The following is an 18,660-nucleotide window of genomic DNA, read 5'->3' as shown; positions in this document are numbered from 1 at the left end:
AGGGTTAGGGGTCTGCACCAGGGTAGGGTTAGGGTTAGAAAAATGAGGTGTCCTGGCATGATTTTGATGGTTGGAATGTGTTCAGAATGGGCAGAAATGCTGAGCTGTGCAGAAAAAGCTACTCAAGGAAGGCTTTTTCAAAAATGGTCTCTTTTCAATGGAAGTTCAGCCCTATTTTAGGGTTAGGGGTGTGCACCAGGGTAGGGTTAGAGTTAGAAAAATGAGGTGTCCTGGCATGATTTTGATGGTTGGAATGTGTTCAGAATGGGCAGAAATGCTGAGCTGTGCAGAAAAAGCTACTCAAGGAAGGCTTTTTCAGAAACGCCCTCTTTTTAGTGGAGCTTTAGCCCAATGTTAGGGCTAAGGGGGGTCACCAGGGTACGGTTAGGCCAGTGTTGGCGAACCTCTGGCACACGCGCCATAGCAGGCGCACAGAACCGTGTCTGTCGGTAAGCGAGCCTAGTCTCCCCAGCATCGTCCCAGCAGCCGAGCATTGGATAGCCGCGCACAGAGGGGCCATGCGCATGCTCAGAAAGGAATAGCGGTGCCAGGCGAAGATGTCACAAGCCACGACTCATTAGCCATGATTAATTTGAGCTTTCGCATGGCCAGTCATTTCACTGCCAGGGTTCTATATATATCTACTTGGACTGGCTGTGAGGTGTTTTTTTTGTAAACTAAAACCTCAAGTTTTCAGGTTTTATTGCAATTTTGGCACTTTGCGATAAATAAATGGGTTTTGGGTCGCAGTTTGGGCATTTGGTCTCTATAAGGTTCGCCTTCACTGGTATAGGAGGTCTCCTGGCTTTGAGGGAGACACCCATCTGAGATAAGGTACTCGCACTTGGTCACCTCTCCAAAAAGCCACAGTGGCCATTTTTTCTGGCCAATGGGGCTCGTCAGGCAGCCCCCCCCCCCACGGCTTTTGCAGAGAGAGAAACATGAGGACAGACTGCTGTGCTAGAGGACTCTGCCAGTTGCTTGCCCTGGGGTACTTGCCATGGGGCAGCAGAGGACTCTCTGGCTTGCTGAAAGGCTGCTTTGCTAGCCCAACAGAGACGCACAGGGCCCTCCGAGAGCCACTCTTCCTGCCCCAGGTGGGGGATTCCGCCTTGTGGGAAAGCTGGCCCTGCCTGACATGCACAGCTCTTGTTTTTCGAGTGCTTTCATTAATGTCCAAGTATGAATGCGGCAACATTTTTGAGCACTAGGGGCAGACTTCCCCAGCCAGCAGATAGTTCTGCCTTGCATTGAGTACGAAGCCAGAGGAGATGAGCAGGCTGAAAGTAAGAGTTACGGGCCTGCTAAGGTCCTATTGCTGTGGAGCAGCCCCCTACTTCAGACAAACCGAGTGAGCAGGCCCCTCCAACGTTGTCAGTCACGAGGGACAGACTTCCCCAAATAGTGCATAGTTTGTGGTTCGTCCCACAAAGCTGGGGGGCATCAGCAGACGGAGGATACTGCTTTGAATCCCCTCGGGAAGGAAACGTGGACAGAGGCCTCCTTTGGGGAGCTACCCAGGTATGCCATGGCAGTGCCCATGCCTAGGTGTCACGCTCTCATCTGGGCCACAGCGACAGGCAGGCGAAGAGGCAGTTGCCTTGGCAGGGAGGAGAGGGAGCCTGGGGCCCTGGCCCTGGTTCCACACCATAGTAAGGGCCCAGTGCCAGGGGTCCAGGCATGCCAGCCCTTGGCACTAGCCTTGCAGTTCCCAAAGGGTGCAGGGAGGGCACCGGAAGGAGAGATCGCTTTCCAGCTGGGAGAGTGGCTTGACCAGGATCCACCCTCTGGCAGCAGTGGACTGGAGGGAGGGACCGATCAGCCTGTTCAGTCCCTACAGAAGGCTCAAAGTTTTGTGGAATCCCAGTTGAAAGGCTGACCCACTGCCGGGGCCTACAAAGCCTCCACGCATCTTGGATCTCGAGCAGAGCAGCGCCTTGGCCGGGTTCTGCATGAGGACATGGTACCTGCTGCGGAGCGGCTCGGATGCTCTTGCAGCCACACAGCCACAACTCAGAGTCTGGGGCTTCGCGTCTTAGACAGTATGGCCCCAAACAAGCATTATTTTAAATCTCTGTCCAGCAGCCACATCTGCTGTTCATTGAAACTCTAGAACAGGTGTGGGTCAGGAGCACAGCGTATGTGTGTGGGGGATTTTCGGAACAGAATGAGCTCTTCGTGCCTACTGTAGAGTAAATGTGAAAGCAATGAGGCTGCTAGATACAGCTTTCCATGAATTTTTGTTTTGTCCATATATACCAGCTCCAAAGAACTCCCTTCTCCCATTACTCTGCTCCCCTCCCCTTTTCGGTTTATCTCCCTTACAGTCGCTGAGCCCTCCCTTCTCAGCTCCTTTCTCCCCACTTAGCCAACCCTCTTTTGATGCCACTCCCCCCCCCACCCCGCCACAGAGATCTTTCTGGGCCTTGGCCCCTCTGGACTGTGCAGTGCCTCTGAAGAGTTGTGGAGGATGGGAATTGTGTACTTCCTTCTCTCACCTGGACCTGCGTGCCTTGTAATCATAGACTTGCACAGCTGCATTGTGGGGCACACGGTAAGACACCGTCCGTGTCTTGTCACGAGGCACCTCGATCCCCGCTTCGGAAGAATCCTTGGAACGATCGACAACGGGGTCTCTCCCCAGGGTCAAGAGGGCCTCCACATGAGGGGGCAGCTCCTTCTCCCACAGCTCCTCATCCTGGGACAGCATGTAAGTGTGGCCAATTACAGCTCGGACCTGCAGGGGAAACAGCAAAGGGCAAAAGCTTAGTCCGAGCCCGCGACAAAAAACAGATAACCAGAATGTTGTGCACACACAGCGTACTAAGCCAGCCATATGTGTACAGGCAGCTGCCTCGTTCGATGGGAACTCAAGCGCAGATAGTGAGGATGAGAATGTTGTGGAATCTCAACATGTCCAAGCAGGAGACCGAGGTCAGGGGATGTCTGAGGAGAGAGATGGGGAGGAGTTGGCAGTTCGGGCTCTTAACCAATGGGAACAAGGGGATAAGAGGAGGATGTGTTGATAGTTTGGGCTGGTGGGAGCCACTGTCTACCAATCTGTGTGGGAGAGGCAGAGCTGGAGGCTGGACAGGTCTCACAGCACCGGAGTGGCTCAGGAGCTTGTCGGACACAGAGGTCTGTCCTCCGGAAGAGGTGCCACTGGTCACTAGGCGCTGGTACCAGCAGGAGGTTCAACTGAGTGAAAAATCTATGGGAAGACCACAGATGAGCATGATTTCACAGCACCTGGCCTTTTGAAGCAAGGCACTGAAGGGGTTATAAAAATGCAAGGGAATAATTGACATTAAATAGGGCTCAATGTTTCATGCAGGGAGAACTCAGGGGCATGTAACAATGAAGTCTGTTGGAAAAAGGAGTTCCAGAGTAGCGTGTTTACTCAGGAGGAAGACCCTGCCTCACAAGAGCCAGTGTGGTGTAGTGGTTAAGAGCACGGGACTGGGACTCAGGCAATCCGGGTTCTAGTCCCCGCTCGGCCATGGAGCCAACTGGGTGACTTTGGGCCAGTCACAGACTCTCAGCCCAACCTACCTCACAGGGTTGTTGTTGTGGGGATAAGATGGAGGAGGAGAGATGACGCAAGCTGCCTTGAGCCCTTTGTAGGAAAAAGGCAGGATATAAATCGAAAAATAAATAAATAAATAAATTATATATTTAGGGTTGGATCCAGACTGAGTCATACATAGAAAAGACTCACTAAATTAATAAGACTTGTTATTCCTGATGAACCTAATTCCCATTGAGCCCACTCTAGCTCCATTTCAATGAAGGTCTGTTCAACATTATTTACAAGCTTCCTGTTTGCAATTCCTGGCCATTTTATTGGTTTTATTTTAGTACAACTGGAGGATTGATGATGAATTATGGCCTATTAGTTGATTTCTGTTTCTCATACAGTGGAGGTTTTTTTTTCCTTCATAGCAAATTACTGCTATATAACAACATATATACTGTTTGTGCTATAATTCTTCACTACTAAAAAGTAAAAAAAGAAAACAGAAATGAAAGCAAAGTAATGACTAAAGCCTACCTACTTCAGCCTACGGGAAAACAGAAAATGAAGGGGAAGTTCATCACTAAACCACAAGCATACTATATTTTTGAAATGGAAACAATAAAAAGCAGTAAGTTTTCTATGAAAGGCTCAGTAGCTTCAAAGAGCTTCAGAAGGTTTTACAAAGCTATACTGGGCAGGCTGCCCCTTGAACTGCCTTTTACCACATGCACAAAAAATTAGTACAAATCTGAAAAAGATACTGGAGGGAAGAAGCACAAAAAACTATAGACTAATGCCTGTAAGCCATGAACTAATGTCTTGGTTATTTTTAACTGAACAATTTTAGAGAAAGCAGAAGTAATCTGTGATCAGCCAACCCCAAGTTTTGCAGCTGTACCTACACAACTCTGATTGCAGGAGGCTACAAGCCAGGCTAGGGAGTGAAGTGCAATGCAAAAAACTTTTAAAGAACAAGAGCCCCAGACCTCTCAGGCAAGCAAGCCAAGCTGCGTGCAAACATAATTGCTTTGACAGATCCACTGAAGTTCTGTTTAATCTAACATTTCAAAGAATGGCTCATCAGGTGGCCCTGGAAAACTCACAAGCAGGACATGCCATAAGCAGTCACTGCTCACTCTTTATTGTCTTTTAGTAACTAGAAGTTCACTTTCCCTCTAAACGCAAGTATTTTGCTACAGCGGCTACTGGACATGGGAACATGGGAAGCTGGCCTCACACAGAGGCGGATCCTGGTCCATCTGGCCCAGGGTTGCCTACTTTACACGGACTGGCCCCAGTTCTCCAGGGTTTTGGTCAGGATTCTTTCCTCGCGACACCTGGAGATGCAGAGATCACATCTAAGGCCGTCTGCTTGCAAAGCAGTGGCTCATTTATCTCATCCTTCCTTAAAACTGTGAGAGGCAGCTAATGCCCCGGCAGAGGCCTTCTTGGTCTCCCATCATCCCTGGCAGTTGGCCACGCTGGTTGAGGATGGCAGGAGCCGGAGTGCAACAAGAAATGTGGTTCGCACAGGCTGCCTGTTCCTGAGCTAACAGCTGCTGTAGGAGAACACAAATAAAAATAGCCCCCTCGCTCCCAAATATGATTAATGGAAACTGGAACAGCCAGTGCAGCCTGGGAAAATTCATGCCCTATGATAAATTTGGAAGCTGGTCACTGACGTTTCCCCCGTGTCATACAGCGATGGACTTCCTGTTCAGAGGAAGACGGCAGGTGAGCCCAGGAGCAGGATGCCCGGCTCCTGGCCACTCGCTGCAAGAGAAAGCCGCCCATGAGAAATCAGGAAGTATGCTTTGCACCACAGCTGAACTTTGTCTCTGCCTCGAGAGCTTCAGCTGAAGAGTGGCTAATAAATAATGGAAACGGACTGCATCAGAGGCTGCGATACCTTTGTCAGCAGTGACCTCTGAAGGAATGCCTCCCAGGGGTGCGGCAGCGTAGCCAGTCCCCCAGAACCACTGTTTCGGCCGCCCTGCTCACCTTTCCTGTCTTGATGTCCCGCACGTAAATGCCCTCGTTCTCAGCCAGGGGAATGGAATGGCGCTGCTCAAGGACCTCCACCTCCGCCGGTGGGACGTACTCCAGGGGGCCCTGGATCAGCCAACGGTCTCCCGGCTTCCGCAGAATTTTCTCCCCATCCTGAGGGGGCAAGGCAAAGACACAGAAAATGAAGGCGTTTGGCCACGTCAAGCTGCCCATCCTGCCCACTGCGCGACAGAGAATCGGGCCTCTCTGCCTCAGGGGTGCTGAGGTCTGAACTCCTGTTTGGAAAAGCTGTTGGGCGCTACGCTCCATTCGTGGGCAAAGGCAAATGCAGAGAGGACAAAATCACAAGAAATGCCAGCATAATTTAGCTTACAACTTCTAGGACCATTAACCAACCCTTTAGAGTTAGGGAAAACACTGCACAGAACCTGGAGACAACAGGCAGTTCAGGGAAAGGAGGCATAGCCAGGGGGAAGCGTGCGGCCCCTGGCAAACCCCAGAGGCTGTGCTGAGCCTGCCCCACCTCAGTCACATCTTCCAAGGGGCGGATGGCACGGAGCAGGAGGCCGTCTTCTTCTGACAGGATGTAGATGCTCTGGATCCCCTGCTGCAGGTGCTCTCCTGGCTGCAGGAAGAAGGATACCTCCCCCTGCAGAAACAACAGAGAAGGTTTGGCCAATCAAGAGCAGGCCTGGGTCCATGGGTGGCAGTTGCCCTCACCCACAAAAGCAGCAGCTGCCAAAAAAAAAATAATAATAATAATTTAAATTATTGCGTGCTGGATCTGGACCTGACCAAGAGTGATGCTCAGGCACCAGCTTAATCAATACATGAAATGGGGAGCCCTTCTACCAATATTTTCCTAAACATTCTCCTTGTAAACAAGCCCTGTGACCTGCAGAGAAATGGCCTCTGGGAACAATTTGATGCTTGTTCGCTTCTGAAACACAGCTGCATCTCGGAGTGTAGTATCCGCAGAGTTTCCCTGGGGCTCAGTGAGGACAGTGAAACTGCTTCCCGGACAACAGCTTGCTTATCGGTAGCTGTTCCACCCAGCAAACGCGTTGACTAAAATGTTACAGGACAAGGCGATGCTGAGGCCACCAGTACCTGGCCAGATCTGCTTGCTTGGACTCAGTGGGTACCCAGACAATGCCCAAGGAGGGATGAAGCAGCATTTTTGACTGCTCTGCACCCGTGGCCACGGGCAGCACTCCCGCCACCACCAAGCTTCAGTGGCAAACCATGACAAAGGGGTACAAAGGACCCAGGAGTGCTGACTGTTTTTTTGGCTGCCGTGGCTTTTGGCAGTCTGGAGGGGGTGCAGCAGGGGCTTGCAGGTCCAGATCTGCTATCTAATTGTGAGGATAAAATGGCTGCTTCGCTCTCCATGTTTTAACAAGCATGGCCCTGTAGTCCTCCAACTCATTTGGCCCAAGACACATACCTGGATCACTTTCTTCTTGCCAAGTTGGGGTTTCCCATCCATATCCACTGGGTCACAAACCACACAGTACTGGCAACTGTTGAGGGTGGTAATGTCGATCACACCCAGCACTTCCTCGTAAACATCGGGAATGTGGGCCTCAGAGTCAGCCATGGTGACCAGCCACTCTTCTCCCGTCTTCCTCATGATGCCCTGTGAGTCCTTGAAGGTCTTGAGGGCCCGGAGATGCAGCGCTTTCTTCAGGGGGAGAGAGAGAGGCGGGGGGGGGGGGGGGGATTTGTGGTCTGGGGTGAATCCTGTGTTGGAGGGGAATCTTCTCCCTGAGCTGGCTCTCACACCCAACACCCCATGATATCATCTACTGCCTTCACTAAAATAAATCCTCAGTGCAGAGGGAGGCGCAGAGCTCCAGGGAGAACAGGATTCATTGGGGTTGCAGGAACTGACTTGGTATTATTATTATTTTCGATTTATATCCTGCCTTTTTCCTACAAAGGGCTCAAGGCAGCTTACATTATCTGTCCTCTGCAGGCTGGATGGGGCCCACTGCAAGCTGGATTTGGTCCTCAGGTTGGAGGTTGTCCTACCGCGCATGATGGTTTTCCACATGCTATTCATACAAATGACCTGCCCAGGATTCTTCCCACATTCCCAGAGATCTAGATGTGCTGCCCAGCCCCAGTAGCCAAACTGCTAGCTGTGATGCTGCACTACACACAACAACAAAACTTATAGGCATTAATATTGTATTCCTACTGTAAAGCGCTTAAGAATTTTAGCATACGAAGTGACATGATAAAGTATTATAGTAGGTATAGATCTTATTAGAGTATTATAAATACTTTTTAAGAACAGGTATCATCAACTTAAGCCTAAAATTCTTTAACAACATGCCAGGCATTATTTAGATTACTGAACACGCATGAGGGAGTTAAACACACACTTCATGTGAAATTCAGTGGCTCTTGATTTTTCCCCCTTTCTGCTTTGTGTGCACACACGCATGAACAGTATGTGTTTAATTAAGGCTGGACTTTTGCACCCCTGCAGATAGAAATACACATCTATGGGGCATGGAGACACAGACACAAACTTGTCGAAAGCTCAGATATTAAACACACTGTGTGTCCCCACCACCTTGGTTCCCTGTGTGATTGCTGCACTCGTCAGAAGATACTGCCCTACCAGTGCCCAAACTTTCAGAGTTCTGACCAACTAAGGCTCCAAACAGGCTTCTGGATTCTTAGCACCCACCATCTGGAACTGCCCACCATGACAAATGTTGACCTCTGCAGAAAACATACTTTATCCAAGGAGTATTCCCGAGAAGGTGCTCTTGTCTTCTGTATACATTTAAAATTTATCTATAGTCTTATAAACTATTGATCTACACATTGTTTTGAGAGTGCTAATGTTTGTATAAATGATCCAGGTACTAGACTAAACCAAGCCATTTTATCATAAGCAGTTGTTGTATTTGTTAAATGACATGCAGGTCATAATCCCAATGTGCCATCCAGAAGCTGAGAAATGAAGAGGTTGTTCACCCATAGTACTGCCACCCTAAGCAATTGCTCCATTCTCTGTTTCAATTAGTATATAAAATGCACAAATACTATTATGTATTTCTTATTAACTCATCTTACTGATATCACCTATAATACATATATTCAAATTAAAGCATCCAGGATAGTTGGATGCCATCCTGGAATTTATCATTCCAAAGTGGAACAAAGACACTGTTTTCTCAGTAGCTCTATTCTCTTTTCTCTTGCTCTTATAAAAGTCATATTCAGTGCATGGCAATGAACTGTGTTCTGGAAGAGCAATCAGATAATGTGGGAGTGGAAGCTGTACTCTTTTTCCAACACTCCACAATTCCAAGTTTAAGTGTCAACAAATCAGTAACGTCCCTGCATCAGAGATTTCTACATGCCTTTTTACATATCCCAATTTAAACGGGTTTAAATAGCCTGTTAAAGCGAAATCTATTACACGGCCGTTTTTCTTCATGTGAGGAACCCAGGGCAGCTAACCTGGTTCCATTCTGTCCTCACCACAGCAACACTGAAAGGTAGGTTGGGCTGAGAGTCCATAGCTGGCCCAAAGTCACCCAGTGGCCAGGGGGAGACTAGAACCCGGATCCCCAGTCCAGCATTCTATGTCATGCCACCTTGGCTCTTGTGTGTGAATTCATAACAGAGAACTGGAGTCCGAAATGGTTTTATTTTACCTCAACACTAAAGGTAGACATGTCGTTTACATCTTGCTCTCCACAGCTCATTTATCATGAGATGAGGCAGGCTATCTCTTGATCTTACATGGTGTAAGATGGCATTGATGTAACTGCTTAAGGAGGTTGTGTTTTAAAATTCATTGCCATCAAATTATTCCCTACATAAGCAACCATTACCCATTGCCAAGCCGTTCCTGGTAGAATTACTCATGAATCCTCTCTTCATGTTTGTTTTAAATTAGGTGTATATTCCTTCTGTGTGTCCTTGAGCAACAGGTAGATACTTCTTACCAGACTCTTATTAGAGGTAGTTAAATAACAGCCCTAAAATAGTTAACAATATCCTATGGGGATAATGTGTATACAGATGCGTATAAGAGGAATGTTTAACCCGAAAAAGCAGTGTCACTGTGAGCCCTGAGCTGTGCCGATCATAGCAATGAGAGATTCCCTCTCTACAAAATCTTTTATTTAAAAGTATGCATCTTTCCATTTAGAGATACTTCCTAAAACCCCCTTTGACTTGGTCACTGGAATTCAGGGACAGACAGGGTAACAATTCTAGAGCAAGTGTTCCTTGGTGCTTTACCCAAACCTCAGCAATGCTTGAAACACAATGACTGGGCAACTGCACATCCAAATCAGATGCTTTTTCTGATATCAGAATACAAAATACAGATGCAGAAGATTACATCCTATTTTGCTCATTTGTTTTACTCCTTTCTTAGGGACTCAAGCCCATTTATTAATTGATCTCCATGCTTCAAAAATAAGGGTAAATTTACTCTGCTATTGCTTATGGCCAGTTTAATGTTATAATGTTATTTTGAGTTGCAAATATTATAGTGTTATTTTGAGTTGCAGATGCTGCCATATAAATTACTAAGTTCTTGTCATTCTTTAAGCTGCCTCAAGATTCAAAGGTATATTAATGAATAAAAATAGTATCTATGGGAAAGCTTTAATTTTACCAGAATTCCACATATCAAAGACCAATTCAAAATATTAACAGATCTTGTCATTGGTTCATATCTGCTGATAAATTCCTATTAAATTTGGCTATTGGATATTATTTGGGTGAAGGATGACATAAGGTATCTAATCCCTGAAAATCTACACTCCATTTTATATAGCTCTGCTTTTGTATTTATTTCTTGGCTCCACCTAGATTTCTCATAATTAATTTTATACTCTGAAATCTCCACAAATGCATTTGAGAGCTGAATAGTCAAGGGAAAAGCTTGTCCCATATATCATACATGATAGGACATTTGCTCAGTGTGCAAATTTAAATGCTAGAATTCAGGCTAAAGGTTCTACACACATAACAAGAGAGAGAGGACAATCCTTCCTTGCACCTTTTAACAAACTAAAGCTGCTTGACAAATGACCATTTTTTTGGCTCATATACATAAACTTCAATTTGACCCAATTACAAAATACTCCCCAAGTTTTACCAACAGAATCATTCAATTTTATCCAAGACCTTCCCCATATTCATACATAATAAATCATTGGGGTCACAGCCAGACTTTATTTTATGTACAATATCAATTATTTGCCACCTTCTGTGTGCCAACTGTCTTCTTCTAATAAAGCCTCCATGTACTTACATCATATTGTGCGTAACTGCTTGGTCAACACAAATGTCCGTGCTTTAAAATCATAATTCAGTAATGAAATTGGCTGATAGGACATTGTTAATGAAAAATCTTTCTGATTTTTGGAAAAAAGGGAGTCTTAGCTTTGCCCAAGTAGCTAGCATTTTACAGAGCTTCAGTCTCTCTCTCTCTCAGCCTGGATTAATGGGTCTAACAATTCTTCACAAAACAAATGATAAACTCCAGTCTAATATCATTAAACTCTGGTACCTTGCGAGAGTCTGAATGGCTTGCCTGCCAGTCTTCTTGTAAAAAACTATGTAAGAGTACTGTTTAAAAAAAAAAAGTCAGAAATCTCAAATATTTTGTTTTTGCCAATTCATATGAAGTCTTCATAAACTAAAAATTCCTGCACTATTTTTCTTGTAATAAAAGCATAGCCTGTAGATTTGTTTATCGAAAGTGCCATAATACCAGTTTCCTCTTCCTTCAGCATATTTGCTGAGTGTGTCAACTTTGCCTTCTCAAAGGTCTTTTGCCTTCTCAAAGGTCTTTCACCTCAAGTATCTTTTCTAGTTTCTCAGAATTGTAACATTTCAGGCTGCTTCCTTAGTGATTGCTCCATTTTCTGTGCTCTGAACTTTGAGCCTTATTTATGCCATATAAAGCAACCGCACCCAGTTGCTTCAGCAGAGCCTAAGACACACACCCTTCACATCCACCAAGAGAGGCAGCAAACACCACTCACCTTTTCAGTCAGGACAAAGGCATCCACAACATCAACCACTTCCTCAAACACACCTGGCAGGTAAGCTCCAACCCGCTTCACCAGCCACTCTTCACCTGTGAAGAGGGAAAAACCAATTATTTGTCATTACCAAAAAATGGCCAGGCAGAGGACCAGGGGAAGAACAGCAAGCATACCTGTCACACGTTTATTCCCCTCTCTGTCTTTGCACTCTTTCCGGGCTTGAAGTCTTATGGCCTGGTTGGGCCTAATGACAGTTGCTTGGATGGTCTCCACGACTTCAACCTCCTTTTGTGGGATATAGGTGCCTACATAACAACAAGAACATAATACAGAAGCCAGCTTGGCCTCAAAATCTTATCTAGCCAAAAAAAAAACACCAAAAGCTGCCTTTAACTAGGCCATACAGCCTGCCCATCTATTACCTACTCCAGCCTTCTTCTTGCTCGTGGCCTCCAAACTGCTGAACTACAACTCCCATCACCCTCAGACAGCATGGTGAATGGCTAGACCTGATGGGCGGTATAGTCCAACAACTCTGGAGAGGACCAGGTTGGGAAAGATTGCCCCGGGCCTTCACAGATGTCAGTGGGCATGCGAGCTGGAATGGTGGAAGCTGCAGTCCAACACGGTTGAAGAGCACTGAGGCTGGCCTGCCATGACTGCCAACAGCAACTGGAGTCTCCAGAGGACATCTTTCCCATGCTCTGGTACGTGAGCTTTTGTGACTGAGGATGGTGGAAACTGAAACTAGATCCCTTGGCACACAAAACAGGAACTAGCCTGACTGCCACTTACCAGGCCCTTCGAACAACCATTCATCTCCAGCAACGAATTTGTTGCCCCGGTCATCCTCAAAGTCCAGCAGGGCTTTCAGATGGAGGGCAGTGTTGGCTAAGACGACCTGCAGATGTGTAACATCCTGCAGAAAGCAAGCAAGCAAGCGATTTGGGGGCAGGCCATTGGCAGGGCCAACTCCAGAGGTTGGCAATGTTGACATTTCCCAGGGCAATAAGACCAGCAAAAGGCCCACTGTTCTAACATTTCCAGTTGGGAGGGAGTATCCAGGTAGACAAGGTGTAGTCTAAGGTGCATGTTCCAGTTCTTCCAGGTTAGAGAAACCTGCAGAGGGTTCTGTGCCCAAAGGACGCCCAGATCACCAGTGAGGTCAGCACTGGTGATGAGTTCTAGCAGCTGGGACAGTGCTGGGAGCTGCTGCTCTGGAGAACCTGAGCACGCCGGATAGACACATGTCGACCCAACAGGGACTGGCCCCACTGCAAGGGGCCTCTGGTTCTTCCCTCACTGTGGGCCCCTCTGCAGAGCAGAAATGCTCCTGCGGAGCCCCTTACCTTTTGTAGCTCCTCCCCAGGATACAGAGGGAAGGGGTCCTGAGCCAGTCGGATCTCTAGGTCAGCATGTCTGAGCCGCACCTGGCCCAGAGCATCAAGCTGGACCTCACCATCTGCTCCACGAGCCACTGGATTGCGGATGATACAGTAGTGGAGCGGGGGGACCGTCACCATCTTCACAGGAGCAAAGATAATCCTGGAGAGAGGAAGGAGAGTTGCTCGGGGGTGTGGACGAGGAGGAGAGAAGACTTGAAAGGGGCAGCTAAGATCTTGGATACGTGGCATCTTTGTGGCTGGGAAGAGCAGAAAGGCTCCTCCTGAGGATCAGCTTTAGCTAAGTTATCCTGTCTGGCTCACAAGCTTGCCAGTTGCTGTCTTGCAAAACACTCTGCTTCAGTTCAGCCTCCTCAGACTAGCAGACTTTATTAAAATAGTCAACATGGCTGCACTGAAAGCTTCAGTGAAAGTGACACTCAACCGTAAGTAAGTCAACAGCCACCGTCTGGTCCAAAATTATTGGAGGAATTTCAATTATTGCGGCCCAATGATGTGGACAAGGTGCTTGGAAGAGTACGTCCCACCACTTGCCTATTGGATCCTTGCCCGTCTTGGTTAATAAATAACTCCAAGCACGGGATTGGGACCTGGATTTTGGAAGTGGTTAACGCTTCTCTGAGGGAGGGTCGAGTGCCTGCCCCTTTAAAGGAGGCGGTAATACGACCAGTCCTGAAGAAAGCGTCACTGGATCCAGAGATGGCCACTAACTATAGACCTGTGGCCAACATCCTGTTTCTGGACAAGGTGTTAGAGCGAGTGGTGGCGGGACAACTCCAAGCACTCTTGGATGAAACTGATTATCTGGATCCTTTTCAGTCCGGCTTCAGACCCGGGTACAGTACTGAATCTGCCTTGGTCGCCCTGTACGACGACCTGTGCAGGGAGAAGGACAGGGGGAGTACATCCCTGTTGGTTCTTCTGGACCTCTCAGCGGCTTTCGATACCATCGACCATGGTATCCTTCTGGATAGACTTGCGGGATTGGGGGTTGGAGGCACTGCTTTGCAGTGGTTCCGCTCCTATCTCGACGGTCGATTCCAGAAGGTAGTGCTGGGGGACCATGTCTCTACGTCATGGCAGCTATACCATGGGGTACCACAGGGCTCCATTCTATCCCCTCTGCTATTTAACATCTATATGAAACCGCTGGGAGAGGTCATCAGGAGGTGTGGGCTGCAGAATCATCAATACGCTGATGATACCCAGCTTTACCTCTCGTTCTCCACTAATCCAGGTGAGGCAGTGGCTGTGCTGAACCGGTGCTTGGCCGAGGTAAGGGAATGGATGAGGGCCAATAAACTGAAACTCAACCCAGACAAGACGGAGGTCCTGTTGGTTGGCGGATCGGGTTTCGGAGAGGGTGGATTTGACCTGGTCCTGAATGGTGCAACACTCCCTCTTAGGGATAAGGTCCGCAGCTTAGGAGTACTCCTCGACCCGGAGCTTTCTTTGGAAGCTCAGGTGACAGCGGTGGCGAGGAACGCCTTCCTTCAGCTTCGGCTGATTAATCAGCTGTGCCCCTACCTGGAGTACGACTGCCTGGCGACAGTGACACACGCGCTGGTGACTTCCCGCCTAGACTTCTGTAACGCGCTTTACGTGGGGCTTCCCCTGAAGACAGTCCGAACACTTCAATTGGTGCAAAATAGAGCTGCCAGGTTGCTGACGGGGACGGGGCGTTATGCTCACATGACTCCAGTCCTCCGTCAGCTTCACTGGCTTCCCATTGAAGCCCGGGCCCAATTCAAGGTGTTGATTATGACCTACAAAGCCCTAAACGGCTTGGGTCCTGGCTACCTGAACGAGCGCTTACGTCCCTATATGCCCGACCGCCCTTTGAGATCTGCGGGAGAGTCCCTTCTCCGGGAACCCTCCATGAAAGAAATTAGGAGAGTAAGTACCCAGAGGAGGGCTTTCTCTGCGGTGGCGCCCAACCTATGGAATTCACTCCCCAAAGAGGTCCGCCTGGCACCGTCGCTACTGGTTTTTCGGCGCCAGGTAAAGACCTTTTTATTTAAACATCATTTCAATTGTTAAAACATATGATCTGGCCTGGGCAACTTCTTCTTCCTTCTCTTTCTCATCCTATATTTTTATTTTATACTGATAATTTTAATTTTGTATTTGTAAATCAATGTATTTTTTGTATTTTTGTATTTAATGGTAATTTATTATGTACTATTGTATTTCAATGTATTTTATCATGTTGTAAGCCGCCCCGAGGTTTCGGCAAGGGGCGGCATAGAAATGTTATAATAATAATAATAACAACAACAACAACAACAACTCAGATCTTGAAAGCAGAAAGAGGTGCATTTATGCGGCAGGGGGGTCTGCAAGGCAGAAGAGGAGCAGCCCTTGCATAACTCTGATCACCCAACAGTAGAGGACTCAGGCGAGGAAAATGTGGCCCAGAACTCATTCACGGGTGCCTCTACTGCACCTCCCCAAGGCCAGTTCTCTGTTCTCCAGCCCTCCCTGGCCTGGTGTCCTCCAGCAGCGCCATTTCTCTGGGGAAGGGGCAAGGGCCAGTGGCCTTGCGTGCTAAATTCTGGGGTTGCCAAAGCAGCCCCCAGTGTTGGCGGTTGCACATTGGCTGTTTCTTGCCCACCCAGCAGTGGCACCCAGAAAGCTGCTACGCTCGCCCAATCTCTCTCTCTCTACGCTCTCCTAGAATGAGAATGTTGTTGGGTGGGCAAGAAGCCGACTAGGCTTTCCAGAGTCGGTAAGACCCAAATGCCACACTTCAAAGGGTCCTCTTCATCACAGCGAAGCCTTCAGGTTGAGGCAGGTATGAAAGCAGAGCCAACTCTGTTTCTGACCTCATGCAAGAAGCAGGCAAAGAAAACCTGCTGCTGTACTCACTCCAAAGCTTTCTTGTAAGATCCTGGCCCTTCACAGAATCTCAGAATTGGAAGGGAAATTGGAAATAATTTGGTGCAGGAGCCACATCTAACTCTCCTGAAATCCCAAATTTAAGTTCCCCAAACGGCGATGCCCCCTTTTCAGGCCCCACCCCTCTCTTCCGAACTGCAGGACCACTTGGATTTGGCACATTGTTTTCCTAGTTTTAAGAAGTTGAAATGCATCTCCTAAGGCTCAGTTACTGATAGTAAGAGCTTTAAGCTAAAATAGGCTGTATTTTTTAACATTTGGGTCATGTCCCATTTTGCCTTTGCTCCCCCCAGCATTAGAATTCCCCCCGCAGGCAGTTTCTGGCCTTCAAGTTGAAAAATGTTTACTATTTCTGATTTACTCCAACACCTGCTTAATGTAGGCTTTGAAACAAATAAAGCCAAAGTGCAAGACACCAGTCCAACCCTCTGTCCTTCTGCAGAAGACTATTCTTCATGTACTCTAGCAAACACAAAGGGCTTGGAAGGGAGCTGGGAATTTTGCTTTCACTGTGAGGGTTGCAAGGAGTGGGGAAAACACTTGGTTGGTATACAAACTTGGTATTTGTTGAGGCATGCATACTCCAATCTCCCCACATGCACGCACACAGATGCTTTTGGTGCGCTTACCTCTCATTGTCCTGACGGATGTAGGTCTTGGGTCCCACTTCCACTCGAGTCACGTTTGAATTCTGATCCAAGACATGGGTATAGTAATACGGAGGGATCCGGATGATCGATTCAGCTGCCATTTTGTCCTCTGGAAGGGTTCACCACTGGGGTGCAATAAGGGAGTTGATCAGAAGACTAACTGAAGAGCTCACAAGACCACCCCCTATAGCACACTCTTCCATATCACCCTCCACCCTTTCACCCCAAACTGGCAGTAGTCTGGGACACTTGTGTGCCCCCCATCTCTGGCTCATTTCATTTCTGTACCACCCAGTGGCCAAAGCTTTCAGGGTGGCTGACAAAAATGATTCCATGAGGACAAATGTACTGCAGGTGGAGGTGGAGATTGTGGAGTAAGGAACATGAGGTGCTCCAGATATGGTTCACTCTAACTCCCATCAACCCCGGGCCGCACAGCCAGCAGGGAAGGATGATGGGAGCTGCAATCCAATAACACATGATCACCCCTTCGCTACCCCTGTCATATAAAATCGCAGAATTTTAGAGTTGGAAGGGACCTGGGCGTTGTGTATGTATGCGAAGCAGCCAGGAAGGACGACAGCTCCTGGGCTTTTTTCAGAGCGGCAGCAATGTCAGCATCATCCTGCAGGGTAACTGACAAACTGAACAGCTGGGTACTTGCTCTGACAGGTGAAAGGGCATTTGCAAGACTTTCAAGATGCACTGTTGTTCACCCCGGAAACCCAATGCATTCCATTGCAATTACTCCCCAACAAACCGAAGAAGCCATTTTGGCCGGTGCTCACTCAACGCCCTTGAGGGCACACCCACTTCCACGCAGTCCATGCTCTCCCTCGCACAGGCACAAAAACTTGAAAGCGGGCAGAAACTATGAGCACAGAAAAACTAGAAAGGGAGCTGGGCAGAGCGGAATCCTGCTGAAAACACCAATCGTGCGTTCAAAAGGACTTGAGCGCTGGAAGAAAGTCGAACAAATTATATTTTGGCATGTCAGTCAACAAGAAAAATCACTGTCTCCGTCTTCTTAAATCATTTAGAGTTGCCATCTTAGGAGAAAGTGAAAGTTCTCCACCCGCTTGCTTAGCCCTCAATGATAGATTCAAGAGCTCATAGATTTCTGTAACGAGTTCGCTTTCCTGTTCTGGAGAAGATAGTCACCAAAATACATGCCCAGGAAAGGATCGAGTAGCGGGGGAAGGGGGGGGGTAGAAAGCTCATAAAGGGGGAAAAATCGCCTTACCACGCAAAGAGAGCTTTAGCGGTTTCCACAGCCCTTTAGCCTCTGCTAGGAATTTCCCGAAGGCTTGTTTCCTGGTAGAGGTGGAGCAAACTGCAAAATCATCACTGTTTAAAGAGGCAACATCATCTTTTTGAGTCACCACAAACATGTTAATCGATCGATCAATCAATCAATCAATCAATCAAATCTTTATTCGGTCATTGACCAGCCAATAAATAAAACACAAAATTACAGTTAGTTAAAAATTACAAAAAAAATTACTAAGAAAATTACAGTAATTAAGAAAAGAAAGTAAACACATTCTGGTAGAATCTAACAACATTTAGGGTTAATTCTACCACACACTGTACAAACCACCAAACAGTATTTGGCTGTAGTCAAGGAGATGAAATTGGGCTGATCGGATAAAAGTATCTTAAGATAAAAAGAATTGGAGTAACTGGGATATTTAGAAAGGAGTGGGGATAACAGTTCCTGGTGAGCACCTGTATAGAGAGGGCAGTAAAGAATAACATGCTCCAGCGATTCCATTGTTTCTCCCCCACATAAGCACAGTCTCTGTTCAAGGGGTATATCTGATATCTCCCTTCAGTAATGGCTCTTGGGAGGGCATTGAATATGGCTAGAGAAAACAGCCCTTCTAAATTTGGGGATCCTTATGCTACTGGTTGAAAAAGATGTGTGGAATGGTTCAGGAAGGTATTTCTGGATAGAACTGGATAATCTACAAACTTGTTAAAAGGAATTGGAACGATGAACTAGCCAAAGCTCTCTGGGGGTTGACAAAGATCACTCCACTAGTTGAAACAGAAAGCAGGAATGGAGAGCAGGAATGTGTCACTCCAGAGATTGTTGAATTGCAATGCCTTTCAACCCCAGCCAACATAGCCCATGTTAAAAAATGCTG

General features: G+C 47.4%; 1 protein-coding gene across 1 annotated transcript in view; it reads right to left on the bottom strand.

Annotated features, from left to right (window-relative positions):
- Window positions 1–18,660, bottom strand: part of LOC123032168 (major vault protein) — a 37,916-nt gene that overhangs the window by 10,241 nt on the left and 9,015 nt on the right. The window contains exons 2-11 of the mRNA XM_044447870.1: window positions 17,754–17,857; window positions 16,490–16,635; window positions 12,909–13,104; window positions 12,355–12,478; window positions 11,733–11,864; window positions 11,557–11,651; window positions 6,972–7,208; window positions 6,048–6,173; window positions 5,519–5,677; window positions 2,499–2,737 (exon numbers count right to left, since the gene is read on the bottom strand). Of these exons, the coding sequence (XP_044303805.1) occupies window positions 2,499–2,737; window positions 5,519–5,677; window positions 6,048–6,173; window positions 6,972–7,208; window positions 11,557–11,651; window positions 11,733–11,864; window positions 12,355–12,478; window positions 12,909–13,104; window positions 16,490–16,611 (1,430 nt within the window). The 5' untranslated portion in view covers window positions 16,612–16,635; window positions 17,754–17,857. The remainder of the gene's footprint in view (window positions 1–2,498; window positions 2,738–5,518; window positions 5,678–6,047; window positions 6,174–6,971; window positions 7,209–11,556; window positions 11,652–11,732; window positions 11,865–12,354; window positions 12,479–12,908; window positions 13,105–16,489; window positions 16,636–17,753; window positions 17,858–18,660) is intronic.

The sequence above is a fragment of the Varanus komodoensis genome, unplaced genomic scaffold, assembly GCF_004798865.1.
Source record: "Varanus komodoensis strain SLA01 unplaced genomic scaffold, ASM479886v1 scaffold53, whole genome shotgun sequence".
NCBI classification, from domain to species: domain Eukaryota; kingdom Metazoa; phylum Chordata; class Lepidosauria; order Squamata; family Varanidae; genus Varanus; species Varanus komodoensis.
The sequence above is the reverse complement of the archived record's forward strand: the minus strand, read 5'-3'. Positions and strand labels throughout refer to the sequence as shown.